Source organism: Podarcis pityusensis (assembly GCF_964106645.2).
Source record: "Podarcis pityusensis genome assembly, chromosome: 9".
Classification (NCBI taxonomy): domain Eukaryota; kingdom Metazoa; phylum Chordata; class Lepidosauria; order Squamata; family Lacertidae; genus Podarcis; species Podarcis pityusensis.
The window spans coordinates 70,357,381-70,381,261 of record NC_138034.1 but is presented as its reverse complement, the minus strand read 5'-3'; the positions used below and the strand labels follow the sequence as shown (position 1 = coordinate 70,381,261).

General features: G+C 43.9%; 1 protein-coding gene across 6 annotated transcripts in view; it reads left to right on the top strand.

Annotated features, from left to right (window-relative positions):
- The window catches only part of CTNNA2 (catenin alpha 2), a 528,364-nt gene extending 509,940 nt beyond the window's left edge, over positions 1-18,424 (top strand). For 5 of the 6 annotated variants that reach the window (XM_081020737.1, XM_081020736.1, XM_081020739.1 and 2 more), the window contains one exon: positions 17,184-18,424. In XM_081020737.1, coding sequence (XP_080876863.1) covers positions 17,184-17,471 — 288 coding nt within the window. In that variant the 3' untranslated portion in view covers positions 17,472-18,424. Of the gene's footprint in view, positions 1-7,137; positions 7,360-17,183 lie in introns of those variants that run through there. The other variant, XM_081020738.1, reaches the window with a different exon arrangement.
- Positions 18,425-23,881: the final 5,457 nt, after the last annotated feature.

Here is a 23,881-nt window from a genome sequence, read left to right as displayed (position 1 = left end):
ACATTGAGCATCCCTTTGCTGCCACAGCTGACCAGCTGACTGTACCTGATTGCAAGCCATTTCTAGACATATAGTTGCCAGCAAATTTTACTAAAGCAAAAATTTGGCACAGGTGTGGAGGGTGCTGCTTTAGCAGTTTTTAACACATGTTTTGCTAAGACCTGAAATGTGTCATGGGTCTGATTGGGTCTGTCATCCTTAGGCCACAGGCAAGTTTCACCTAAAGATTCTTGCTCAGCCAAAACATTGGAAGAATTTTGAGGGAAGCAAAACATTTCAATAAGAGCTGCAAACTTTCTCTATTTGTGTGTGTGTGCATCTACAGATTCCTAGTATCCATGGTGATGATAGTGGACTGGGGTGGGCAAGGGGGTGAGACAACACCGCAGTCAATGAATTGGACTGTGCCACCTCTGCCAGCTCATTTGGGTTGGCAGAAAGATGTGTAAAGCTGGCATTTGGTGGGTGTGCTGTGCACTGATTGAGAACCTTTGACATGACATTTGAAACCCAACATATCCTGAAGCACCTTGTTCGATTTGTAGTGGCACGCTCCTGTTGAAAATTATAGTTAATCACAATGTTCAAATGTGTTTTTATTAATAGGTATGATTAATTACCACAATTATGATGAAGATAACCAAAGATGTATTTACCTTTCCAGGAAATAATGTATTTCTGTTGCATTTAGACTGCACATGTAAGGACGTTGTGTGACCCCTTCACAGGGGTGCCGACCTCACACAATTCTTGATTGTGCTGAAATGTCCCTCCCATACCATTCCACAGAAGGCAGCTATGTCAGGCAACTGAGGGGTAAGACGCTCCCATACTGAGTCAAGCTGTTGACCCATCTGGCTCAGTATTGTCTACAGGCAGCAGCTCTCCAGATATCAGACAGGAGTCTCTGTGAGGCGATCATAGGTCTCCTCGCAACTCTCAGCACCCTTAAAAGAATGCAGTTCCCAAAATTCTTTGGGGGAACCATAACTGCTTACAGTGGCACTGTGCTGCTTTAAATATATGGTGCAGCTGAGACTAGAGATTGGATAAGGCACCCACCCATCCCTAAATCTCCATAAATATTCATTTATTTAGAAGCATTTACACCCCCCACACTAGGCAGGATTCTGGAGGCGGCTTAAAATATATGTGGAAAACAGTAACATAGACAGTGATACAATAGACCCTGCAGCGGGGCAAAGGGATAGAGTTCTCCAGTGTTCCAGCAAACGCCATTCTGTAGCCAAATCTCCTGGTCTAGAGCTGACTGCTGAAGCAGCTAGATGTTATTCACAGACAGGCCAGTCTTCCTGACTGAGTGGCTCCTGCTGATGACTCTCACAGCCCCGGCCTTGGTAACAGTCATAGGAGATGCTGGGGGAGCAAAGAGGTTGCAAACCTCCTCCCAGTTCTCCACATTTTGAACATAGATATGGGTCTCGTTGAAGCCCAATCTTGAAACACCATCACATCTTCCTAGCAGCGTAGCCAATGTGGCGTCTTCCTAGAGTCCCCATCATATCTGATGATTGGCCATACTGGCTGGGGCTGATGAGAGTTGGGAGTCCAACATCTGGGCGCCACTGTGTTGGCTACACTTTACAGGATCGCTGTACTTCTGATGACCGACTCCTAAATATATGATTCCACTGGAAAGACCTGGTGTGTGAGAGGGATGAAATGTGGTTTGCATATGAACAGCAGTGGGTCATTGCAAAATCAGCCTTCCAGCTTCCCATATTGAGAAAAAACAGCTGTTCCATCTCTAGAAGTTAGCTCAATATTTGGTCACTTTGGGGGATCAATGGGGCTGAAAATGAAAATCAGGGATGGGATGTCCTTAAAAGAAAAGAATAAAAATCCAGAATCAATACATTATAAAGGTAATTGTGGTTTTGATATATAACTGGTTTGGATCAGTGAGTCTAAGCCTCCATCCTGCACTATGTTAAGGCTGCCATTGTGGTTCTGGTTATCTAACCTTTTCAGCTTTTTGCTGCAGGCAAAAATCTTATTTCAAAATCTTGTTTTTGAACAGCATGTGGTTTTTCTTCTTCTTTACGGGTCCTCCAGCTGCCACTTGACTCTTCTTTTTAACCCTCAGCATTTGAATAAAGAGAAGGGAGAAGAGATTTCTCTCTCTCCTTCTCTTCCCTCCCCCCCTTCTATACTCTTGTTCTGCCTCTTGGGTACCTATTAAAGCTGTCAAGATGTCAAAGCTCATGCGTGGAAAAGCCAGGAGATGTGTCATGTGAGAATGTCTGCCTGCAGGGTCTGTAAAGTCCCCCCCCCCCGGTTATTTAATTCTTCGTTGCCAGCTCTGCTTGGGGTCCAGTCTTAGGTTATCTGGGGAGGTGCTAAACAGCAGCTGTGCCTATTCTTTGTATCAAAGCAGAAGGAGGTCAGTCCATCGTCATGGGCTTTTTACTGTCGTGGCTGATGAAAGATTAAGAAAATTAGAAGAAGCAATGAAAAGAGTCACATGGGACTGCTATCCATTGAGTACCATCCTGCAGGCACCAGTCCTAACTAGGTTATCACCCTTTTATTCTACTTTTATATTCCTATGGCAGGAATGGTCAAATCTTTCAATTCTGGTTTCGCTTAGTACCCCTTTTTCAGTTCCAAGTTCAGTTCTCCACTAAAATCAGGATTTTAGTCTAAATGTCTCCTAACACACATACTTTGGTGCATGGTCTTCCCTAACAGGTACATTTTTGCAAATCCATTTTCCCCAGTATAATATATTAATATAATGTAGTGTAATCATATATAATACACACTGTGATGTATGTTATTTTCACACTTTATCCATGTTTGTGCATTTTTGTACACACTGTTTGGCATTGCAAAATTCAGAGATGTGCAAATTTCAAAGGATGGGTGTGTTTCAGTTTGCATGTTGTTGCATGTTGTTTCTGAAAGTGCAAATGAAATAGATCAGCCTTTAAATGTGAACTGAGTCTAACTTCTCTGCCCTCTCTAATGGTCAGACACTTATACTTCTCTAATGAGCTGTCTCAGTACAAAAAGCCAAGAAAACTGTCATTGACGGCACTGCTTCCAGAGAGCTTCCGATGGCTATTAGTGACCATGGATACCAGATATTACCCATAGCCATTAATTTGATCATTAGTTTTTCTAGAAAGTGGATTGTATTCGGGGGGGGGGGGTCATTCCATTGGACCTTCTGAAAGGCAAATTTTAAAACCCAGCCAGATGGGCAGGGTATAAATAATAAAATTATTATTATTATAGATTATAGAAGTGGCAGATTCACAAGTGTTTGGTTAGCAAAAAGGAAGAACCTCTGGGTTCTCAGGGGTTCATAAGAACCTACAAAGTAGGGCTACTTACACTTTCTCCTATTTAAGATGGATTAGACCAGGTGTGGCTAACCTTAACTTTCCAGTTGCTGCTGCATGACAGCTCCCATTAGTCCCAGCCAGTATGGTCATTAGTCAACGATGACAGGAACTGGCCACTGTTTAGCCACCCAGCTGGAGATAGTTTGTAGTTGCCCCTTCTCTCCAGTTTTGCTTCTACCTGATGTATTCTCAGAAACATTTAGGATTCCAGTGCAGTCTGAAGCTTTCGAAGGGTGAGCTAGCCTGGGGTATGTGTTTAAGCAATTGTACTCTTTGTTTGTTTGTTTGTTTGTTTGTTTGTTTATGAGGTTTCTCGTCTGCCCTTCACCATAAAGTCCCAGGGAGGTTTACAACAGTACAGTATAAAATTATAAAAGCAGGTAAAACCTTTACACATACAAATCAAGTAAAACCATCCAGAATGGAACAGAACAGAAAATCAACAAAAGAGCTGCGGACTCATAAAATATGTTAACGGTCAAAGGCCAGGGTAAAACATATGGCAGGGACTATACAATGAAGGTGCCAGATACTCTATGGGTAGGGGATTCCACAACATAGGGGCTGCTACAAGGAAAGTCCTCTCCTGGGCTGCTATTCCTCACAGGCTAGTGGAACTGCCAAGAGAGTACTTTCTGCAGATTTTGACACCCAAAGTCAGTGGGGATGGAGACAGTATTTCATATAGGCTGCCTAAGTCATATAGGGCTTTCAGCACCAACAGGAGGACCTTGGAATGCAGGTGCTGAGTGCACATAGACCTGACAATAATCCACCGAATGCTTACTCTGTTGGACTATATTTATACCATTGGGGACCACTCTGAGCAAAGATTTTGGGTACCACAGCTTATGGAACCCGATGATAGAACCAGCTGGCATTGAGCCGATCAAATGATAACAACCTGGTTTTTTTGTGGGGGAGTGGGTGGGATGCACACTTAGACTTCAATATGTTTGGTAGCAAGTCAGTAGTTGAAATTCATCCCCAGTCTACTTATTTTGTTGATCTCATTTAATGTATAGTACAAGCACTATAAACACATTGAGCTGAACAGTTTGTTCCAAAGAGGTGCTTTGAACTACTTAATCCCTACTCCAAGCATCTTGGTTTTCAGAAGCAAAAGTTACATTGCAACATATTTTGATACATCAAAGTGGGAAGTGCAGCTGTTGCCTTACATTAGAATACATTGTTGTGTGTTTCTGCCACTTTTCATAACAAAAGAATGTCGATTGGAGGAAGTAATGGAAAAAGTGGAAGTACTGGGAACCTTGGGAGGAAATGATCTTGGGTTTCATGATACAAAGGCAAGGGAAGACTGAGTGTAGTCAAACATGCCCTTTGGGCTTTAAGAAGGCCAACATCAAAAAGCTGAAGGAACTGCTGGATCAGGTCCCATGGTCGAAAATACTAAAAGAGGAGTCTAAGATGGATGGGAGCTTCTTAAAGATGAAATATTGCAGGCACAGATGCAGACAATTCCAACGAGAAAGAAAAGTGGGAGGCAGCAAATGTGGTTGCATAAGAAGCTTACAGATAATTTGAGATTTAAGAAATATGAAAGAAAGGAGAAATATAAAAAAGTATATACAAGTAGCCAACAGTTGTGGGGTGAATGTGAGGGGGCTAAAGCTCAGAATGAGCCCAGACTTGCAAGAGAGGCTTTAAAAAGTGCTCATGGATGGTTCTTCATCATCCTGGAAAAAAGTGATAAGTGGGACACCATTGGTGTTGTCCTGTGCCCATTGTTGTGTCCAGTTTTAAGCATCACAATATAAGAAGGGCATTGACAAGCTGAAGTGTGTGCAGAAGCGGGCAATCCAAACAATCAAGGGTCTGGAAGCCAAGCCCTACGAGGAGTAGTTGAGGGAGTTGGGTATGTTTAGCCTGGAAAAGCAGAGATTGAGAGAAGATATGAGAGCCATCTTCAAATATCTCAATGGATATCACATGGAAGATGGAGCAAGCTTGTTTTCCCTGCTCTGGAAGGTAGGACTTGAACCAACGACTTCATGTTACAAGAAAGGAGATTCTGACAGTAAGAACTGTTCGTGACAGTGGAACAGACTCCCTTGGGAGATGGTGGACTCGCCTTCCTTGGAGGTTTTTAAGCAAAGGTTGGATGCCTACCTGCCATGTATGATTCAGTTGAGATACCTGCATTGCAGGGGTTTGGAGATCCCACCCAACTCTGCAATTCTATGATTCTGTGAGTAAATCCATACATCTCCATACAAAGTGAAAGTAACCACAGAATCCCTTATGCTTCCTCCTTTCCAGGACCCTTCATTTCAATGCTTCAGCTTGAGTAGATTGCATTATGCACAACGGCTATGATTAGGCATGGATTTAGCATTTCCTTTCCTCTTACTTCTACTTGGAAAGAAGGAGTCTCTAGATGTTCGATCTTTGGAATATCTGGCCATTGTGCAGTGTGGTCTCTTGTCAGGATGATAACATGCAATAATGAAACTTTCAGGGAACTCATCTTGTAAACATCCCCTTTAAAAGCATTTCCTTGTACCAGCTCCAAATTTCCTCTGCTGAGGCTTGAACCCATTGCTCTTGACATTTCCGTCATAGGCTTTGGCCAGTCATCAATCACTCTAAAACAACATTTTAAAAGTGCACATTACATTCTCCCTTTGTTAGTCTGTAGACGTCATCAGGCTTGCACCTGGAGCAGGAATTGTAAAAGCCTTGGGTTTCATATTCCTTCATCTCTTCTAAAATGCAACTTCTGCAGCCCCCCCCCCCCCATGGTAAAGCATACACTCTGATAAATGTGTATCTCCTTGCTTTGGGCACAGGTTTTTTGGAATATTTTTTGTGGCAGATTTTGGGGAGTGGGTGGTGCTGTGGTCTAAACCACGGAACCTCTTGGCTTGCTGATTGGAAGGTCGGCGGTTCGAATCTGCACAATGGGGTGAGCTCCTGTTGTTTTGTCCCAGCTCCTGCCAACCTAGCAGTTCGAAAGCACGCCAGTGCAAGTAGATAAATAGGTACCGCTGTGGTGGGAAGGTAAAAGGTGCTTCCATGCGCTCTGGCACTTGTCACAGTGTCCCATTGCGCCAGAAGCAATTTAGTCATGCTGGCCACATGACCGTCCAGGGGTCCTTTACCTTTTGTGGAATTTCTGTATCAGATGAGATGGAAATACAGGGGAGCAGTTTTTGCTGTTTTGACAAAGAGAAAATGTCGCTCACTTCCTCAATCCCTGAAAACGAGTCACAAGCTAGGGAAAGGAATTTTAAAGTTATGTCTCTCATGTAGTTAACACTGTCTAAAATAATATTGCCTTCCTTCTTCCACACTTGCAGCTTTCTTGCTGGCTTTCAAAAGCAGGAACTATTTTATTTTTGACAACTGGCCATCTTCTGGAATCCTTCCCACTGAATACAAAGCAAAGGGACCAGCAATTGTCAGGATCCTTTCGCCTTGCAGAGTTTGTGACAGATGCAGGGAGGAAAAGGCAGTATTTAAGTGTTTCTACCAGGCTGGGAGGCAGCCAGTCATAGCAGGAATACTTGCCATAGGAATAGTTGGGCCGCATTGCTGCATCTTTGCTCACATTGCACATTTCCTCTCAAAGTGTTAGGGTGTTTGCTCTTACTGCAGCATATTCAGGGAATAAAAGCCGACCTGGGATATAGGCCAGTTATGTATTAGTGACATTATGAGGTTGCCAGTTACACCTGGAGTCTGATTACTACAAATGGATTACTTCTAATGCACATGTATCCATTTTTTATTTTTAACCCAGAATGGTGGCACATTCCATCTCTATGCCCTTTGGCGCAACAAAACCACAGAATGCAGCACCCAGGAAGGACACAGGAAGACTCATCAACCTGTGTCACAGACAGCTGATGAAAACTGGTTGAGCTTCATGGAGAGCCATGTGACTGATAGGGGTGGGAGGTATATCAATAAATCGCCTGGAAGCGATGTGAAGTTCAGATTGCGATAGCAGTTTCAGAATGGCAATTTATCGCCAGAGGGAGCTTTAAAACAGAGCATTCATGCCCAGCCACCAGGAAGGGCAATCGCTGGGAAGGACATGCCGGAGCGTTCACTGGGAACTGGTGCAAGGGGCTATTGCTGCTCCTGCCCACTCCCTCCCTCGCTGGGAAGGACATGACAGAGCAATAGCTGAGTACGCCAGGGCAGACAGCTCAGCCAGGAGATTACTCCTCCTGCCTACTCCCTCCCTCCACAGCCCAGGACCTCGACATCATGATATTGTATATCGGTATATTGTGATGGTTGGCTTGTGATATATTGTGATATCGCCCAGTCCTCGTGACTGATGGGATTGCCACAGTACAGTATGCCTTCTCCCTGTTCAGATGCTACAAACCAGCTTGTTCTGAGTCTGGTGGTATCAAAAGCTATCTGGTGGCATATATTCTGAATCCATTTTGTACTATTAAAATGCATTCATATTTTTCACATTGTTTGTTCAAATATCCTGTTGACCTCCCTCCCTCCCATCTCATGGTTACCTTAATACTTCTTTCATATCGTAGCATTATATACTTCTTCCTTTTTACATTTATGTCCTTTCCATTGTCAAAAATTTTAACCAGTATGTATAAAGATCTGAATCTGAAATTTAGCATAGTATGAAAGTGTGTGTGTGTGTGTGTGTGTGTGTGTGTGTGAGAGAGAGAGAGAGAGAGAGAGAGAGAGCGCTTTGTGAGAATTCCAGAATATCGAAGCAAATGGGTTGTGTTGAGGGGCCACTCCAGTTTCACACTGCACTAACTGGACTCAAGGTCAGTCTACACATGCACCTGAATAAAAACATTAAGGTAGTAGAATGGACTGCACCTTTTCAGATGCAGTCCCCACTGACAAACTCCCTTCAAAAAGAATATTAGCAATTGGGGAGAAAGCTCTGGTGGTTTTCTAGCTACAGGGATTTACTTATTATTTTTTAAGACAGGAGAGCTACCTGTGTAGACCTAACTTTTGAGCAACCTCGGGAATGCTGCATAATTGCCTGGGGGTTTCTCCTGTTCAAATGAGCCACAGTTCAGGTGAAATCCTCCTGCCAGGTGGAGCAAATTCTTGCAAGGTTGCCATGATAGATCAGGTAAAAACACAAGCAGTTTGGGTTGAGAGCTTTCTTCTAGAATATTTGGGATTTTGGGGTTATGGGACCAGATCTGTCTGCTTTGTGCTGGATTCTGTAGCCTTGTTGGGAGCCACACAGAGTGGCAGGGTATAAAGAAATTATTATTATTATATATGATGATGGTGATGATGTCTATTTCACCAAGCAGGGCGAGCTCGAGGTTTCATGGGTGTGTGTGTCTTGGGCCAGCTGTCAAAATCCCTTGTGCTGGCTGTTGGGCATTCTGCATGCAAGAAGTCCCAGAAGATATGCAGAAGCCTTTCTTGTAAATCTGTTGTTGATAGGGATCCATAAACATTGACTATATAATGCAGGAAATAAGGCTAGAAGGGCAGCTAAGCATTGCCTCCAAAGTGCTTGTGTGACTCTAGAGGAAAAGGCAAAAGGAGTGTAAGCAGACAGGGGGCAGGCTCTCCTTATTCCTGTGTTTCAGAGTGACAGAGGAGGAAGGGTTGATATGCTCAGCTGCAGGCAGTTCTCTCCCTGCTCTGCTTTTGCACATCTACTGTGAGAGGAGAGGGGGCTGCCAGGCTGCAACCCTAGCAGGGTGAAGACTGCTCTGCAGCAGAAGGAAAACAAGGAAGCTAGTGCCTGTTGCTGTTGTGCAAATCACCCAGAAGAAGCCTGCACACCCGATGCACCCTCCCCCACAAGCTGCTAGTGGGGTCAACTGTAATCAGTGAGGGACCCCCGAGCGTTAGCAGACCTTGCAGCTTGGGTGAATTAGATTGGAATAGTCACTTACAGTTTCTGGAGTTTAAAGGTTTTATTCATGCAGGAACTATTTACAAGATAAACGAAGATGAGAAAGAGAAAATAACAAATATTACCTCAACAAGTTGTAAGAGAACAACCAACAAAAGGGCTCAGCTTTAAGTGAGGCAGTTAATTTAGATGCAGAGGCTACAAGCCAGTGGTGGCTAGATTATTAGATAAAACAGTGCCCTTGTTTGGTTTCAAGTAACCCAGGTGTTTACAAACTCAAGAGAAGGAAATGTGTTTGCTTTTCTCCAACATTGGGTCCTTGTTCCTGGTCACCTTGACCACCCTTTAAAGCAGGGCCTGCCAGTGTGCATCTGAAAATAAAAATATTCTCTTCTAAAACTCAAGTGGGTGCCATATGCTGCAGTGAATATCCTTGAAAGAGGCATGCAACACTTTGTTGCAGGCCCTATTTGTACACTGAATATTTCTTCGTATGATATCCACTAGCCCCTCCCAATCTGATACACTCCAGAAATCTTGCACTACAACTGGCACTGATGGGAGTTTTAGTACAAAATATCTGGAAGACACCAGCTTGGGACAGGCAGATGGACACATTCATTTTACTTTACTGGTACCTGCTCCCATCTTCCAGGATGAGGTGGAATGGGATTTTTAAAATGCAAGTTCCCAAAGGAGAGGTCACATCTGATTCAAGTTCAAGTTCTTCTCCCACCACAATGGCAGCTACCCCCAATCTATATTCCCCAAGCTCTAAGGCTGCATTCTTTCATTTCAGCCTAGTTTCAAAAGTAAGGATATTTTAATGCCATTATTTAGGGTAGTTCACACCGCCTTGTTTTAAGTGAGCAGATTTATGTATCAACCAGTCTGATTTAAAATTAATATAATTAGAATTAGCTGTTAGGAGCAATTATTATATATTGCAAACTTAGGTGGAACAATATCTATTACTTCTTCAAGGACTCTTTCTTCAGTTAGATCATTCAGGAGACTGAACTGGAATTTTAAGGCATATTTAATTATCTTTTATGATTGCATTTGTGCCTCGTTTCCCCCCTCCCCAGTTATCATAAATTAAATATCTACTTATATTAAAAAGAGAGTTTCATGCATGCAAAATGAGATGCAATTTCATTTTTTAATTTTATTGTTTAAAAATTACGTTGGCTAAAGCAATTAAATCATTCTGTTGAAGAAATGTATCTTTTTGAATGCAAATGCATGTACGATATGTGCTTGCTCAGGAACACCCTGTATATTTTGGGATTGTCTTTGATATTTGTCATTTATTTAGTTCCCTTGCACAGTGAAGCTGACAGCCAAGCCATTTTAAGACATCAATCTATGCTTTCAGAGTCACAAGTATTTCTGGTGCACAGCTGTCTACAGCTTTTGCAATGTCTGTTGGATGTTATCTGGAGAAAGATAGCATTTGTAGGCCACATTAAAATTCAGAATTTGTTAAATATACAAGTAATTTTGTTTGGGGGTCCCAGTGGTTTTCTTACTAATAATTGAAAAAATGCAAATGAGTGCAACTAATCAGTGGATTGGCCAGCAGTACTACCCAGCTATCTGCCATAATGAATTAAAAATGCATCACGTCCAGATAAGTAAATTACTTTAAATGGGATGAGGTGGAAAAACGAAGGAATGGAGAAAATAGATTCTTCCTCCCCGCCCTTTCTAAACTTAAAACATGCCTTTGAGTCATGACTACATACCAAGAGGAGTGATTTTATTATGCTTCCTTGCAAAACGCTCTAGTAATTTGATTTTACCAATATAAGTTTCTCTTCTAGTACACTGTTAATGATTCAGACTTGGTTTAAACATACACTGAGATGAGAATTAACTGGTAGAACCCTTAAGTGCCAGAAAAGCCTGTAGCACATTTTTGTGTTTTTATTTTTAAAAATCGCAGTAAGGAACAGGCTGAATATCACCCTGACGGGCTAGTTTTCATACTTGCAGGGGGTTTTTTGGGGGGTGGGGGTTAAATGTAGAGCACTTAAATGAGACACTCCCTGCCAGGTGGTGGCATAGTTCAGTCAACTATTTCAGGATCAATTCATTCAACAGCATGGGTGGATTCAGTCAGAAAGAGGGATGGATGCAAATGAATCCCCCAGTTTGAATTTCACCTCTGACAATGAATTCCGGAGGGGGCCTTAGGTAAGCCATTGTTAACTCTGCCTGAGCACTTGAACTGCAGCATGGGAAGAATAAATACCAGCCTGTCTTATATAAGGCACTTTAGGTTGTTCAAAAAGCTGCATTTCATTTGCCGTAAGCTGTGATTCTCAATCCTAGACATGGCTGCAGGTTTGATTGTTGCAGGGAACTCTTATGTGGCCTACGGACGGTGTCTATAGTCCACTTCAGGAATTGCGTATAACGGACTGCACGGCCATCCCTTTGATTCCATTTTATGACTCCTTCCGGATTTCCCTTGCTCTGGTATAGAACATCTTTAGGATAGTGGGGATGTTTGGAATTTCAAGAAAGTTCCATGGGCGCCCATCACAAAATGGCTGCCACGCAGGGCACTACAGAGCACACCATGGCTTGTACCGCCGTCCACATTTGTTTAGGACCCAAAAGGTATCTGTGGGGCAGCTGGCGAATAAACGTTTTTGTGGGCATCTAAAAGAGACAGGACCCCAAAATACTTTTTGGAATTATCAGGAGAGAGTAGGAGTGGTGTTCAGCTATCTTTCCCCACGAACACGAGGTTCAGTACTAGCTCCAGAGCCTTTCCCCGCTCTCTTACCCCTGGGCAACCTCTGTGCCATCTACAAATCTGCTTCCGAGGGCTGCAGAGGGGAACCCAAAATAGATTTAGGGTGTGTGGATGGAGGAGATATGGTGTTCATTCCATTGTGCAAGGAGAAATCTTTGTGCTGATAAACGTTCACCTTCACGCCGTGTTGAATACAACCTGAGATCTCCCACTTGAGAGACTCTCTGTTCCTTCCCAGGTCTGATGGTAGCTGTTTGCATATAACATAATCTCCTTTTCAAATGCAAGCCATTGTTTCTTTGCTATTATAGCTGTCATAACAATGTAACAAAACTCTTTATTCCTTGTTGCCGTCTGCAGCTTCCCACACCCGCACTTGCCCAGGAGTTGCGACGCTCGCTCATGTAAATGCAGGGCCTCTTCCTCTGCTGCAAGCTCCAGTCACGTTCACACTCCCAGTAGTCAGTGCAGTGCATAAAATCAAATCCCTTAAAAGGTCTGAAGAGCAATACACGTGCACAACAAAAAGGGGTGTGCTACTGGGGCTAATTCAGAAGTTTCAGGCGTGTTGGCCCCACACAAGCATTGCAATGTTGCACAAAACCTGCTGAAATTTTGCAAGTCTCATCCGAACCTTTTTTAAAAATCATATTGGAAGCGTTTCCCCAAGTCTAGATCAGTACTGTTCACACTGACTGGTAGCAGCTCTCCAACATTTCATGCAGGGGATAAGTGAAGGGCTATTAGCTCCAAGTTGTGGGGCCACCCCTTACTGGAGCTAAGCAGTTCTGGGTCTGTTTGGCAGCTGGATGTAAGGTTACTGCCTGGGAACCACATGTACTTTGCCTTTGGTTCCATGATGAAGGAAAGGCAGGATAGAATATGTAAGTCCGGGGAATAGTAATGATGGCTGCCCAACTCCATTTGGTACACCAGCTGAGACCCTAGCTTCCCATGCGCTGTCTTGCCAGTGCTGCATGCCCAGGTTATCTCCCGCTTGGACTACTGCAATGTACTCTATGTAGGGCTACCTTTGAAGGTGACTCAAAAACTACAAGTATTCCAGAATGAGGCAGCCAGACTGGTGACTGGGAGTGCCTGTCGGGACCCCTAAAGGATCTGCACTGGCTCCCATTATGTTTCCAAGCACAATTCAAATGTTGGTGCTGACCTGTAAAGCCCTAAACCGTCTCAGCCCTGTATACCTGAAGGAGCATCTCCACCCCCATCATCCAGCCCGGACCCTGAGGTCCAGCTCTGAGGGCCTTCTGGTGGTTCCCTCACTGCGAGAAGTGAGTTTATAGGGAACCAGGCACAGGGCCTTCTTGGCAGTGGCTCCTGCCTTGTGGAATGCCCTCCCATCAGATGTCAAGGAAATAAACAACTATATGACTTTTAGAAGACATCTGAAGGCTTCAGGGAAGTCTTAAAAGTTTAATGTTTCACTGTGTTTGATGTTTCAGTTTGTTGAAAGCTGCCCAGAGTGGCTGGGGCAACACAGCCAGATGGGTGGGGTATAAAAAATAATTATTATTATTCTCATCATCATCAGAGGCACCATGCACCTGAATATTAGCCATAGGGGAACAACATCAGGAAACGGCCTGCTTGTAGTCTTCATAGAAGCATCTGATTGGGCATTGTGGGAAACAGGACACGAGATCAAATATGCCATTAGCCTGACCCAGCAAGGCTGTGTGAAGCAGGATCAGAGCCTGTGCATTCCATGTGGGTCCTTATCTCACATTGCCCAAACACATCAATTACTATACTACATGGGCTGTTAGTCATGCTGGCCACATGACCCAGAAAGCTATCTGCGGACAAATGCCAGCTCCCTCAGCCTGAAGTGAGTTGAGCGCCACATCCCATAGTCAAGTTTGACTGGATGTAACCATCCAGGGGTCCTTTACCCTTTCTTACCTTCATACAGATTCCCATTTCAAGGCGAGAGGTTTTCATGGAAGATCCTTAGCATATGCATATTGCCTTTGTTCAGTCTAGGCTTTTCATGGCCCACCCTTACAGGGTTTCTTCTGCATCAGCCCTCTTTGACCCCTGTTATCCCCTCCACAAGGCAAAATTTCTTTAGCAGGAGGGCTAGGTAGAGTCAGGGATGGGGCGAGGGCTCCCAGTTTGACGCATGCCCAGCTTGAAGCCCCATTCAAGGCCTCCTATCATGTCTGTTTCTTTTTTCTTTTCCAATTAATATACCATCATTTTGGGACCACTCCTTGCTTGGCTGTCAAGTCAAGCCAGTTGCCTTCAGCAAATGTACCAGGCCTCAGAAGAATGTTTAAAGGCACAAGTCTCACTGCCCGTCTGCTCTCCCTCTGCTCTGACACCCAGCGCTTGTTGCGAACGAGCCATTCAACAGCCTGCAATGTTTGATGGCAGATCTCAGTGGTAATTTAAAATATCCTAATTTAATAGCGTATGATCGGCTATTTGCCAACAAACACGCAAGTTGCGTCGTAAATCACGCCGCGGAATGGTACAAGACCATTATACCGGGCGATATATCACGGCTCTCTGTTGAGTTGGCATGTTGTTGCCATTATAATGTTACTATCCATCTTAAAACTTGTTTTTCTTTCCGAAAGGGAAAGATGGAAAATAAGCGTCTGTTTGTGTGGGAAGGGGGGGAAATGTTCTTGAATCTGGAGATTAAAAATTAATTACCAATCTGAGGGATGCATGACGATGAATCATTTTAACCAATTAATTTAAAGTCCTCATAATTGTTGGTACTGTAGGTAGGTTAGTTTTTCTCTCTTTCTCTGCCCCCCTCAGTATATCTATATAGCTGTGAGGAACTCTGGAACTATATGGACTTTAAAAAAAAATGTTTTTATAGCTTGGCAGCAGGACTTTACAGCAGGAATATGGGAACCCAAGGTCCAGGGGCCAAATGAAACCCTCCAGACCTATGTAAATGGCCCTCAGGACTCTGCCCAGGCATTGAGCCATGCCTTGAGCCAACCCAACTTTACACACTCCCTGAAGTTTTGTGACTGCCTGGCAGTGGCGTATCGTGTGTTGCCAGTGCCTGGGGTGACATGGAGGGGATGGGGTGGGAGGGAGGGAAATAGCAGAGTACACATGCGCATTCAACAGCCCAACGGCATCTGTGTCACCCAGGAGATCGCAGCTGCAGAGATAAGAAAAGAAGAGTTGTTCCGTTGTCTGGTGAGGTCACTTCCTGGAGAGGCCGTTTTCAATAGAGCCCAGCAACAAAAGTGTGCAGCTGTATTGAGGCAGCACCAGGTGTTGACATTTTGCACCCCTAGCAAGTACTACCCCTAGCAACTCCTGTTGTACCCCCACACTACGGCACTGCTGCCTGAGGTGTGCCCTTCAACTCTGAGAATGCCTCTTGCTTCCCTGTTCGTTAAGAATGCTGAGACTTCTTTGGAGATCCCTGTTCCCCTCACACAGCTACAGGTTTTCAGAGTGGTTAAACAATTTGTCTTCCCAGGGAACTCTAGGAATTGTAGCTTTGTGGGGAAAATAGGGGCCTCCCCACTGCTCTCAGCAGCCTTAACGTAACTACAATGCCCAAGAGTCTTTGGGGGAAGAGGCCATGACCATTCAGAGTAAAACCATACTGTATTCAGTGCATGGGGCCTTTGGCAGTTCTGCTCACCCTCGTGATGTGCAGGAGGGAGCAGAAAATTATTTGGTCTGTGAACAGAACTGACGATCATGTGGCAAAGTCAAGAATCTAAAAATATGGGGAAGCAGAGCTAACTGGTATTGCCACCTCTAGTTTGGTCAGAGGTACCTCAAGACCTTCCATGTGCATATTTGCTAAGTCTGCATCCTGCATTAAGTGTGCACAGTTATGTTGTGACATGAACCTCCTGTTTCAATTGCTGTTTTAACTGCTGCAAGTGCTTTACTGCATATTTTTAATGTGGGTGGTTTTTTTGTCTTTTTTTTATAAATTGCATACTGCATATTTTAATTATGTGTGGTTATATTTTTTCATGACTGGTTTTATACCTGGAACCTGCTTAGAAGCTGTCTTGGCAATTCAGTGGTATATAAATGTAATCCTCATCATCTCAACTGGGTGGGATATTTTCTGGTTTTAATGCAAATATGTGCAGGGGGGTGTCAATAAGTCATTTTGTGAAATGCTTTGAATTGCCCCCACCCCCAAAAAGAGTGACTAATAAATCTAGTAAAATAAAATCCCCATCAACTTGGGAGGGGCGGCCCCTTCAAACATTTTTTTGGGGGGGGGGGCCAAAAGAACCACGTCACCCAGGAGTTGACTCCTATGGTGCTTACTGCTGAATCCAAACAAATGTCAATTAGGTTTTCCGTAGATTGACATTTGTTCCGATTCAGCAGTAGAATCATAAAATCATAGTGTTGGAAGGGAGCCTAAAGATCATCTAGTCCAGGAATATGCAGCTGTTCCTTATGGGGGTCGAACCAACTGAGCCATGGGTTTTCCTGGGGAAAGTAACAGGTCACAATTAAAACCTCTCGGAACGATGACTACAAATCATGGGACAAATCACAACCACATCCTTTCAGCCAGTGATTTCAGGGTTGCTGGGAATAATACCTTTCAACCACCAAACGTTTGAGTAGACAAGAATGTTTTTAAATTCCTCCTGAAAGTCCATAATGAGGGAGACAGACACATCTCACTAGTGGGCCATCTTCTGAGAAATGTTGTTACGTGCATTTGCCAGAATTGTGTCTGACTGTTCTAATATTACACATTTTAGCCATAAATGTTGTGAGTCAGGAACAGCGTCTTAATATTCCAGGTTAATAACAGTCTGGGCATTGCATCGGCGCGTGGTTTACTTTTTGCTTTAGAGCAAGCAAGATCAGGTTTTTGGTGGGCACATGCAAAACTCTTCTTTACTGATCCAATTAACCTGGGAGAACTTCCACTCTCTTGCTCTGCATTGAAAATCACTAATGTATAATGAAATCATCAGTCCATTGGCAATGGTGCATAAAAACGTTGGGAAACATCCATTATTCACGCTGTGCGAAGGCAGCTCCATGTGTATGGCAGAATGGCATATATCAGTCTGTATGTCTTTTGTACAGAGGTTGTTTATGCACAATACCCTCTTCAGCAAGACAACCAGCTCTGCTCCGTGAGCATTACGTTCCTCCAACCCAGGCTGGCAATAACCCTCCTATTGCTTCCTTTCCTTTTCCCTAGCTCGACAGTGCCACCTCCCTCATCCAAGCAGCTAAAAACCTGATGAATGCCGTGGTCCTTACTGTGAAAGCTTCCTATGTGGCTTCGACCAAATATCAGAAAGTCTACGGCACAGCCGCCGTCAACTCGCCTGTCGTGTCTTGGAAGATGAAGGCACCGGAAAAGAAACCTCTAGTCAAGAGAGAAAAGCCGGAGGAATATCAGACGAGAGTGAGGAGAGGTTCTCAGAAGAAACACATTTCTCCGGTACAGGCTCTAAGTGAATTTAAAGCGATGGATTCCTTCTAATTCACTAGGCTTCAACCTTCGAGGGGTTTTCTATTTCCTTCCTTGTTTCTTTTTGTATGCGTACCTGCCGACTTGTATTCATCTGGCATGGGGGAGAAAAGAATAATGAAGCAGTTTCAATGTGCATGCAGCCCAAGACTCTATTAAAGTCATTAAACAGTCCGCAGTTTCCCTTTCCAAAAGACACATGGCAATTCTTAAGTTAAATGGAGGTCCATCATGCTGACCTTTGTATTTCCCCCAAGAGCATAAAATAATGATAATGATAATAATCGGCTCCCCTCCCAAAAAAATTGTATTGTAAGAACCGTGGTGGGGGAATGGGAGACAGTCAACTCTGAAGGGTGGAAAGCAAATCCTTAATGCATGCAAGAAACATTAGGTTGGCAGGTATATTTATAGGTGGGAATCCTGGAAATGGTAGACCATAAAACCTGTATTGCTTTTGTTACAGTGTAATCATGTAACTAGCCAATATGCTTGGATGTGTGGCCCGGGTAATGAGACAATTTTAACTTTGAGTCATCTTCATTATGATATGTGGATTTTTAACCAAGATGATTAAAAAAAAATAACAATTCCTTTAACTTGCATTTTCTTTCCTTTTTTGTTTCTAGTAGTGTTAATGATGATTCTGTTTCAACGATGATGACTTGAACAAAGTTTTTCTCTTTTTTAATTGTTTTCTTTTTGCCAACTGGATTCTTCTTTTCTGGTGGAGTATGAAGCACAACTTGGTGGTTGACATTGCCTTTTGTATTATTATAATTATATTATTATTATTAATATTATTATTATTAGAAATAGAAGAACCGGTGATGGAATGTGTAGAGACATGGAAACTGACACATGTGAGAATTTAGAGGCAAATGTGTAGGTGTAGCTTTGGATTACAAGGTATCTGATATACCGTCGTAACCGCTAACTCTCAATAAACTTATTTAACCTTGGAATTTGAAGTACGGCTCATAATGTTCAACTTTTCTGTTGTTTAACTTTAAAATATCCTCTCATCCCAACCCTGTTCTCTGATATTGCGCTTAAATTTGGCAGCTGGGCTGTCAAATTATTTTATATTGACATGTCAGTTGGAGTCTTGGAAGACAAGAAGGAAATTGCTCCCTCTCTTTCTCCTCACGCTCTTGCCTAACCCTTGGCTCTCCCATTTGAGTGTGAAAATCTGTGCCAATACAGTGAACAAGATCTCAGTTCTGTGCAAATGTGCTTGTGCAATGCCCATGCAGAACTAGGAGTCACAGAAGTTGGCATTTGTACTTCTCAAGGCTAAGGAATCAATTTCCAAAATCACTATTTTAAGTGATGGTGGAATCTGGGGTTCCTTAAAAGAAGAGGAAAAGTTTGAATTTGATATCCCGCTTTATCACTACCCAAAGGAGTCTCAAAGCAGCTAACAACCTCCTTTCCCTTCCTCCCCCACAACAAACACTCTGTGAGGTAAGTGGGACTAAGAGACTTCACAAAAGTGTGACTAGCCCAAGATCACCCAGCAGCTGCATGTGGAGGAGCGGAGACGCGAACCCGGTTCACCAGATTACGAGTCCTACCGCTCTTAACCACTACACCACACTGGCTTACTATGTAGGTTGAAGAAACACAACACAATTCTACAGCTGAATCTAAGTGAGTCTGACTACCAAGATGGGAGATGATGTAGGAACCCTACATAAGGTGTTCTGAGCTTGTTGGTGGACATGTGGGGTATCAATGCATCATTGCAAATCAGTATGCTTTTGATGGAGGCAGTGTGCCTCTGAGGACCAATTACACTCAGGTCTTCCCTATGAGCAGCCCATAGATAACCACTTAACCACTGTGAGAATAGGATGCTGGACTAGATGGGCCTTTGATCCTATTCAGTTCTTAAATGTAGATCACTCTAAAATGTCTCCGTCTATATTGCACCTACAATGCAAATAACAAAAAAGTAAGGATCAAATGCTATTGATGCTCAGCCAGCTCTGACAGTGCCCCAAGAACATCTTTCACTACTTTTGACAAAGTCCGTCTCCTTGACAGCTGACATGCCTAATATTCCATTTCAGTGTGTGCTTTAAATTATTGCTGAGTTTCTGTAGGAAAGAAATAGACACCCATCACAAATACATGTCCCAGTGACAAAATTCATTATCAGATGTGATAACTTCAGCAGGTCCACAATAGGATTTTGGGTCTGCCTCTATTACAAACTACAGTTGGTACATAGATACCCAAACAGTGCCTTGTGCTGGCTAAGCACATTTGGATTGGGTTTTCCTTCTCTGCTGATATTTTTGGATGTTTCCTTGGATATGTTTTAATGTTGTGGCAATTGTTTTCCAAATTGCTTTCATGATTGTGATTCATTTTGTTGTTTCTTATGCTGTTCATCACTTTGAGTGCCACTGTGGCAGAGAATGGGGGACAGAAATTTAAAAATAAATGGGGAAAAAACTTCAGACGAAGACTAAAGCTGAACTACTTCCACCTTAGAGAGACACACATCCAAATAGTTAGATTTGATGCACTGGGTGGCTTCTGCGCCTACTGAAGTTGATGGCAAAAGTAGACCCCAAAACTAATGGTGGAGCCAACATTGTGCTCCATACATATTACTTGTAAGGTGACACAGTGGGTAGGATCTAGACTAAAGTGAGTTGAGTTTAGGTCCCATTGAAATGAATGAGGCAAATTAATTGTGACTTATGTCCGACTGATTTCAGTGGGAGCTACAGTCAGCTAATTTAGTCTGGACCCACTCCTAACATTTACAAGCATTTTGTCAGTCACAAAGGTAAGGGGCATATTAACATTCATGCAACCCAGTACGTACCCCCTAATACCCCCAAAATATTTCCCAAATGTGAAGAACCTTCCTCCAAAAGGCACACAATTAACATGGCTTCATTGGGGGGCAACAACCTCCATTTTCATCAAAACGTTTGAAGAACCCTGCAGCCCAGCATCTTGTTTCTGACAGAGGCTTGTGAGATGCTTCTGAGAAGCACCCAAGCAGGGGGATGAATGCAAAAGCAGTTCCCCTTTTTGTATGCCACTTTGGAGCAAAATTACTTTTGTGTGTGGAAGCTCACATCAAATTGCCAGTTAGGCAGACTTTATTCAGTAATGCACTACCAGCCAGAGTCCAAAAGGGATTCTATATATAGCACATACAGGGATTGTATATCATCTTAGTTTTTCCATCCTCTAGTCAACCACCTTCTGCATCTCACCATCTCTTCTTCTAACCACAGTCCTTGGAAACACTTATTCAACCAATTTTTCTGCTAAATGTGCAGATCCCTCCTTGTACCTAAACAAGAGTTACTTTTCATTCTAGCATTCAGCTTTGAGCTCCTCCTAAATTGGTCCTTACAAGTTTTGTGGTCAGGTCATGCTCTTATGTAGTGAGGCTGGCCTCAGCGATAATTTCTACCTCACCACTTGGGAACTGGAACACAGAGTTATAACTGCCTCTGATATGCATTTGGTATGGTTAATGGCCAGCCCTCCGCAAATTCATTTGACCTTTTAAAGCAGGGTATAGGGCAGTGATCGCCAGACTTGGCTCCCCAGCTGTTTTGGGATTACAACTCCCGTCATCCCTAGCTAACAAGACCAGTGGTCAGGGATAATGGGAACTGTAGTCCCCAAACAGCTGGAGGGCCAAGTTTGGCCATCACTGGTACAGGCGAAGTGCTGTCTCATGGGTTAAATGTGGTTTCTGGTGTCACAGCCAATAAGGTAAAGGTAAAGGTACCCCTGCCCGTTCGGGCCAGTCTTGCCAGACTCTAGGGTTGTGCGCTCATCTCACTCTATAGGCCGGGAGCCAGCGCTGTCCGCAGACACTTCTGAGTCACGTGGCCAGCGTGACAAGCTGCATCTGGCGAGCCAGCGCAGCACACGGAACGCCGTTTACCTTCCCGCTGGTAAGCGGTCCCTATTTATCTACTTGCACCCGGAGGTGCTTTCGAACTGCTAGGTTGGCAGGCTCTGGGACCGAACGACAAGAGCGCACCCCGCCGCGGGGATTCGAACCACTGACCATGCGATCAGCAAGTCCTAGGCGCTGAGGTTTTACCCACAGCGCCACCCGTGTCCCATCACAGCCAATGGTCCTTAGCAATTCCCACGACAGCTAAACTTATCACAAAACCAGTCCCCATTCACATGAATGAGACCACCACCAACTTTCAGGACAACTGTGGAGGAAAGGATTGACCTCCCCTCCACCCCAAATGCACTGCCACCACCAGAAAGTTGTCCCCATGTGACATGTAGGTTTGGGGGGGGAGGTCATATTAATGTAAGTGGGATCTTTTTGTTTCTGCTTCAGCTGTTATATGCCAGGGGGAAGTAGTGGAGGGGGCAAATGAGTGGCCCACTACCAATGCTAGTTCCACCTACTTTTCACTCACTGTGGTATGTGGCCCCCAAATGTTTCCCCCAAAGGGCATGTGGACCTCCCCCGTCACATATGTCAGTGAATTTGATTCCCCATTGCTTTAAGCTGGGGTTGGCAACTTAAGGCCCATGGGCCAGAAGCAGTCCATGGAGGCCATTTAACCAGCCCACGAGCCGCCCCCGAACCAAGCTGCCCGCTCGGTGAGTCCACACACTCTGTGCTAAACCACAGCTCTGGAAATCACTTCTGCACATGCCCAGACACCAGAAATCGCATCTGCGCATGGCCAGATGCCGAAAATTGCTTCTGCGCAGGCGCGATTTTCGGAGTCTGGGCATGCGCAGAAGCGATTTCCGGCGCCGTGGAGATGCACATACGCGATTTCTGGTGTCGTGCTGTGCCAGTCCGGCCCATGAAGGATCTCCGCGGGAGTGATCCAACCCATGCCCGGTAAGCCTTGCCGACCTCTGCTTTAAGCAGTCAGGGATGGGCAGTTATCTGGTATGTCCATCAGGAGATGGGTTCAAGGCAGGATGTTCCCAGAAAGGGCTGCTGTGCTGAAACAGCAACTGACCAGATCTCTTCTTCAAAGACTCCTTTGTCTCTCCTGGCTGTTGCATCATGGAGCGGATCAATGCCTCAAGGCCGTAACCTGAGCACTCTGGCAGCCAATCACACTGGCAAAAGATGCGGCATCATTTCTTAGCTCCCATAACTGCTAAGGCCACCCTCTATGTACTGCTGGGATTCAGGAAAAGCTGAGCCTCCTCCAGTCTTTGCAGACTTTCTCCCTGGTAAGTGGCTGAGATGATGTCGCTCTTATGTCAAAACCATGCAGCTTGGTTGGGAAATATTTAAAGGTCAGTCTACTCTCAGTCATCCCTGCTCCGTGCAATCCTCCCATACTGCTATAGATCTTGTCTCCCCTGAGAATTTATTTTTTAAAGAAAAATTGGCTAGGGGGTAAACAAAATCGGCATGCCTGAATAAATGATCGCCGCAAAAGTGGCAGTAAGTCGGCAATCCGGCAAGTTTGCAAACTGAAGGCAATGAAGAACTACACACAGTAAATTATTCAGTTCATCAAGAAAATTGTCTTTTCCGAGTGAGTTCTGCTTTAATGGGAAAATCTCTGTTCAGGAGCGGGGGGCGGGGGGTCTTTGCAATATATAACAGGCCATCCAATTAATGTAATGAAGGAATATGCACTGTAGAATTATACAAAAATAAGTCTCTGTAATCAAATACAGAGATATATAAAAAACATGCTATAATCCACTTTTTTTTAGTCCTCAGAAGATGCAAATGAGCCAGACTCGAGATCTGCTTTCAGTGCTTCATATTTCCCTACAGTTCATTAATTCTCAAAACCATATCAGGCCATTAATAAGCTGCATATCAACTCTGCTTCTTGCAATCCTACTTCCTTTGCAAGTACGTCAATGGGATGCTACTGGTTTCGGCATAGCCATGTATCTCTTAATCACGAAGTCTTTGTAAGGTTCCTAAATTGCCCCCAAATGTGATTTGCCTAAGAACTTCTGTCCTTTTCCCTTGGAGATTCAGCCACTGAAAGACAATCTTGTCATGTCATGAATGCAGACAACAGGCAAAAGGGTAAACTGCTTCCTTGGCCCCCAGCTCCAAAGATGCTGTTTGTGCTACTTCCCTTTTGGCAGGTTATTACATATTACAGAGTTTTGGATGGAAGAAGTGTGTTTCTTTTTGGCTGCCTTCCCTACACGAGATCCTGTTTCCAACAGGCTTTAAAAGTCCTGGCATGCATTCTCCATGATGTGGCTATTTCTTTCAGTTGGCTGGACATGTGGCAGAACGCATTGGACAAGTCTTATTGACAGCCTGTCAGATGTGGCCATTCCTTCTGATCTCGGTGAGCTGATCATCTCTCAAAAGATCATCCCTGATCTTTTGCCTTTATAAATTGAAAATGATCTCTTTTATTGCAACAGTCATACGTTGGCATAGGCAAGTTTATATATGTATTAAT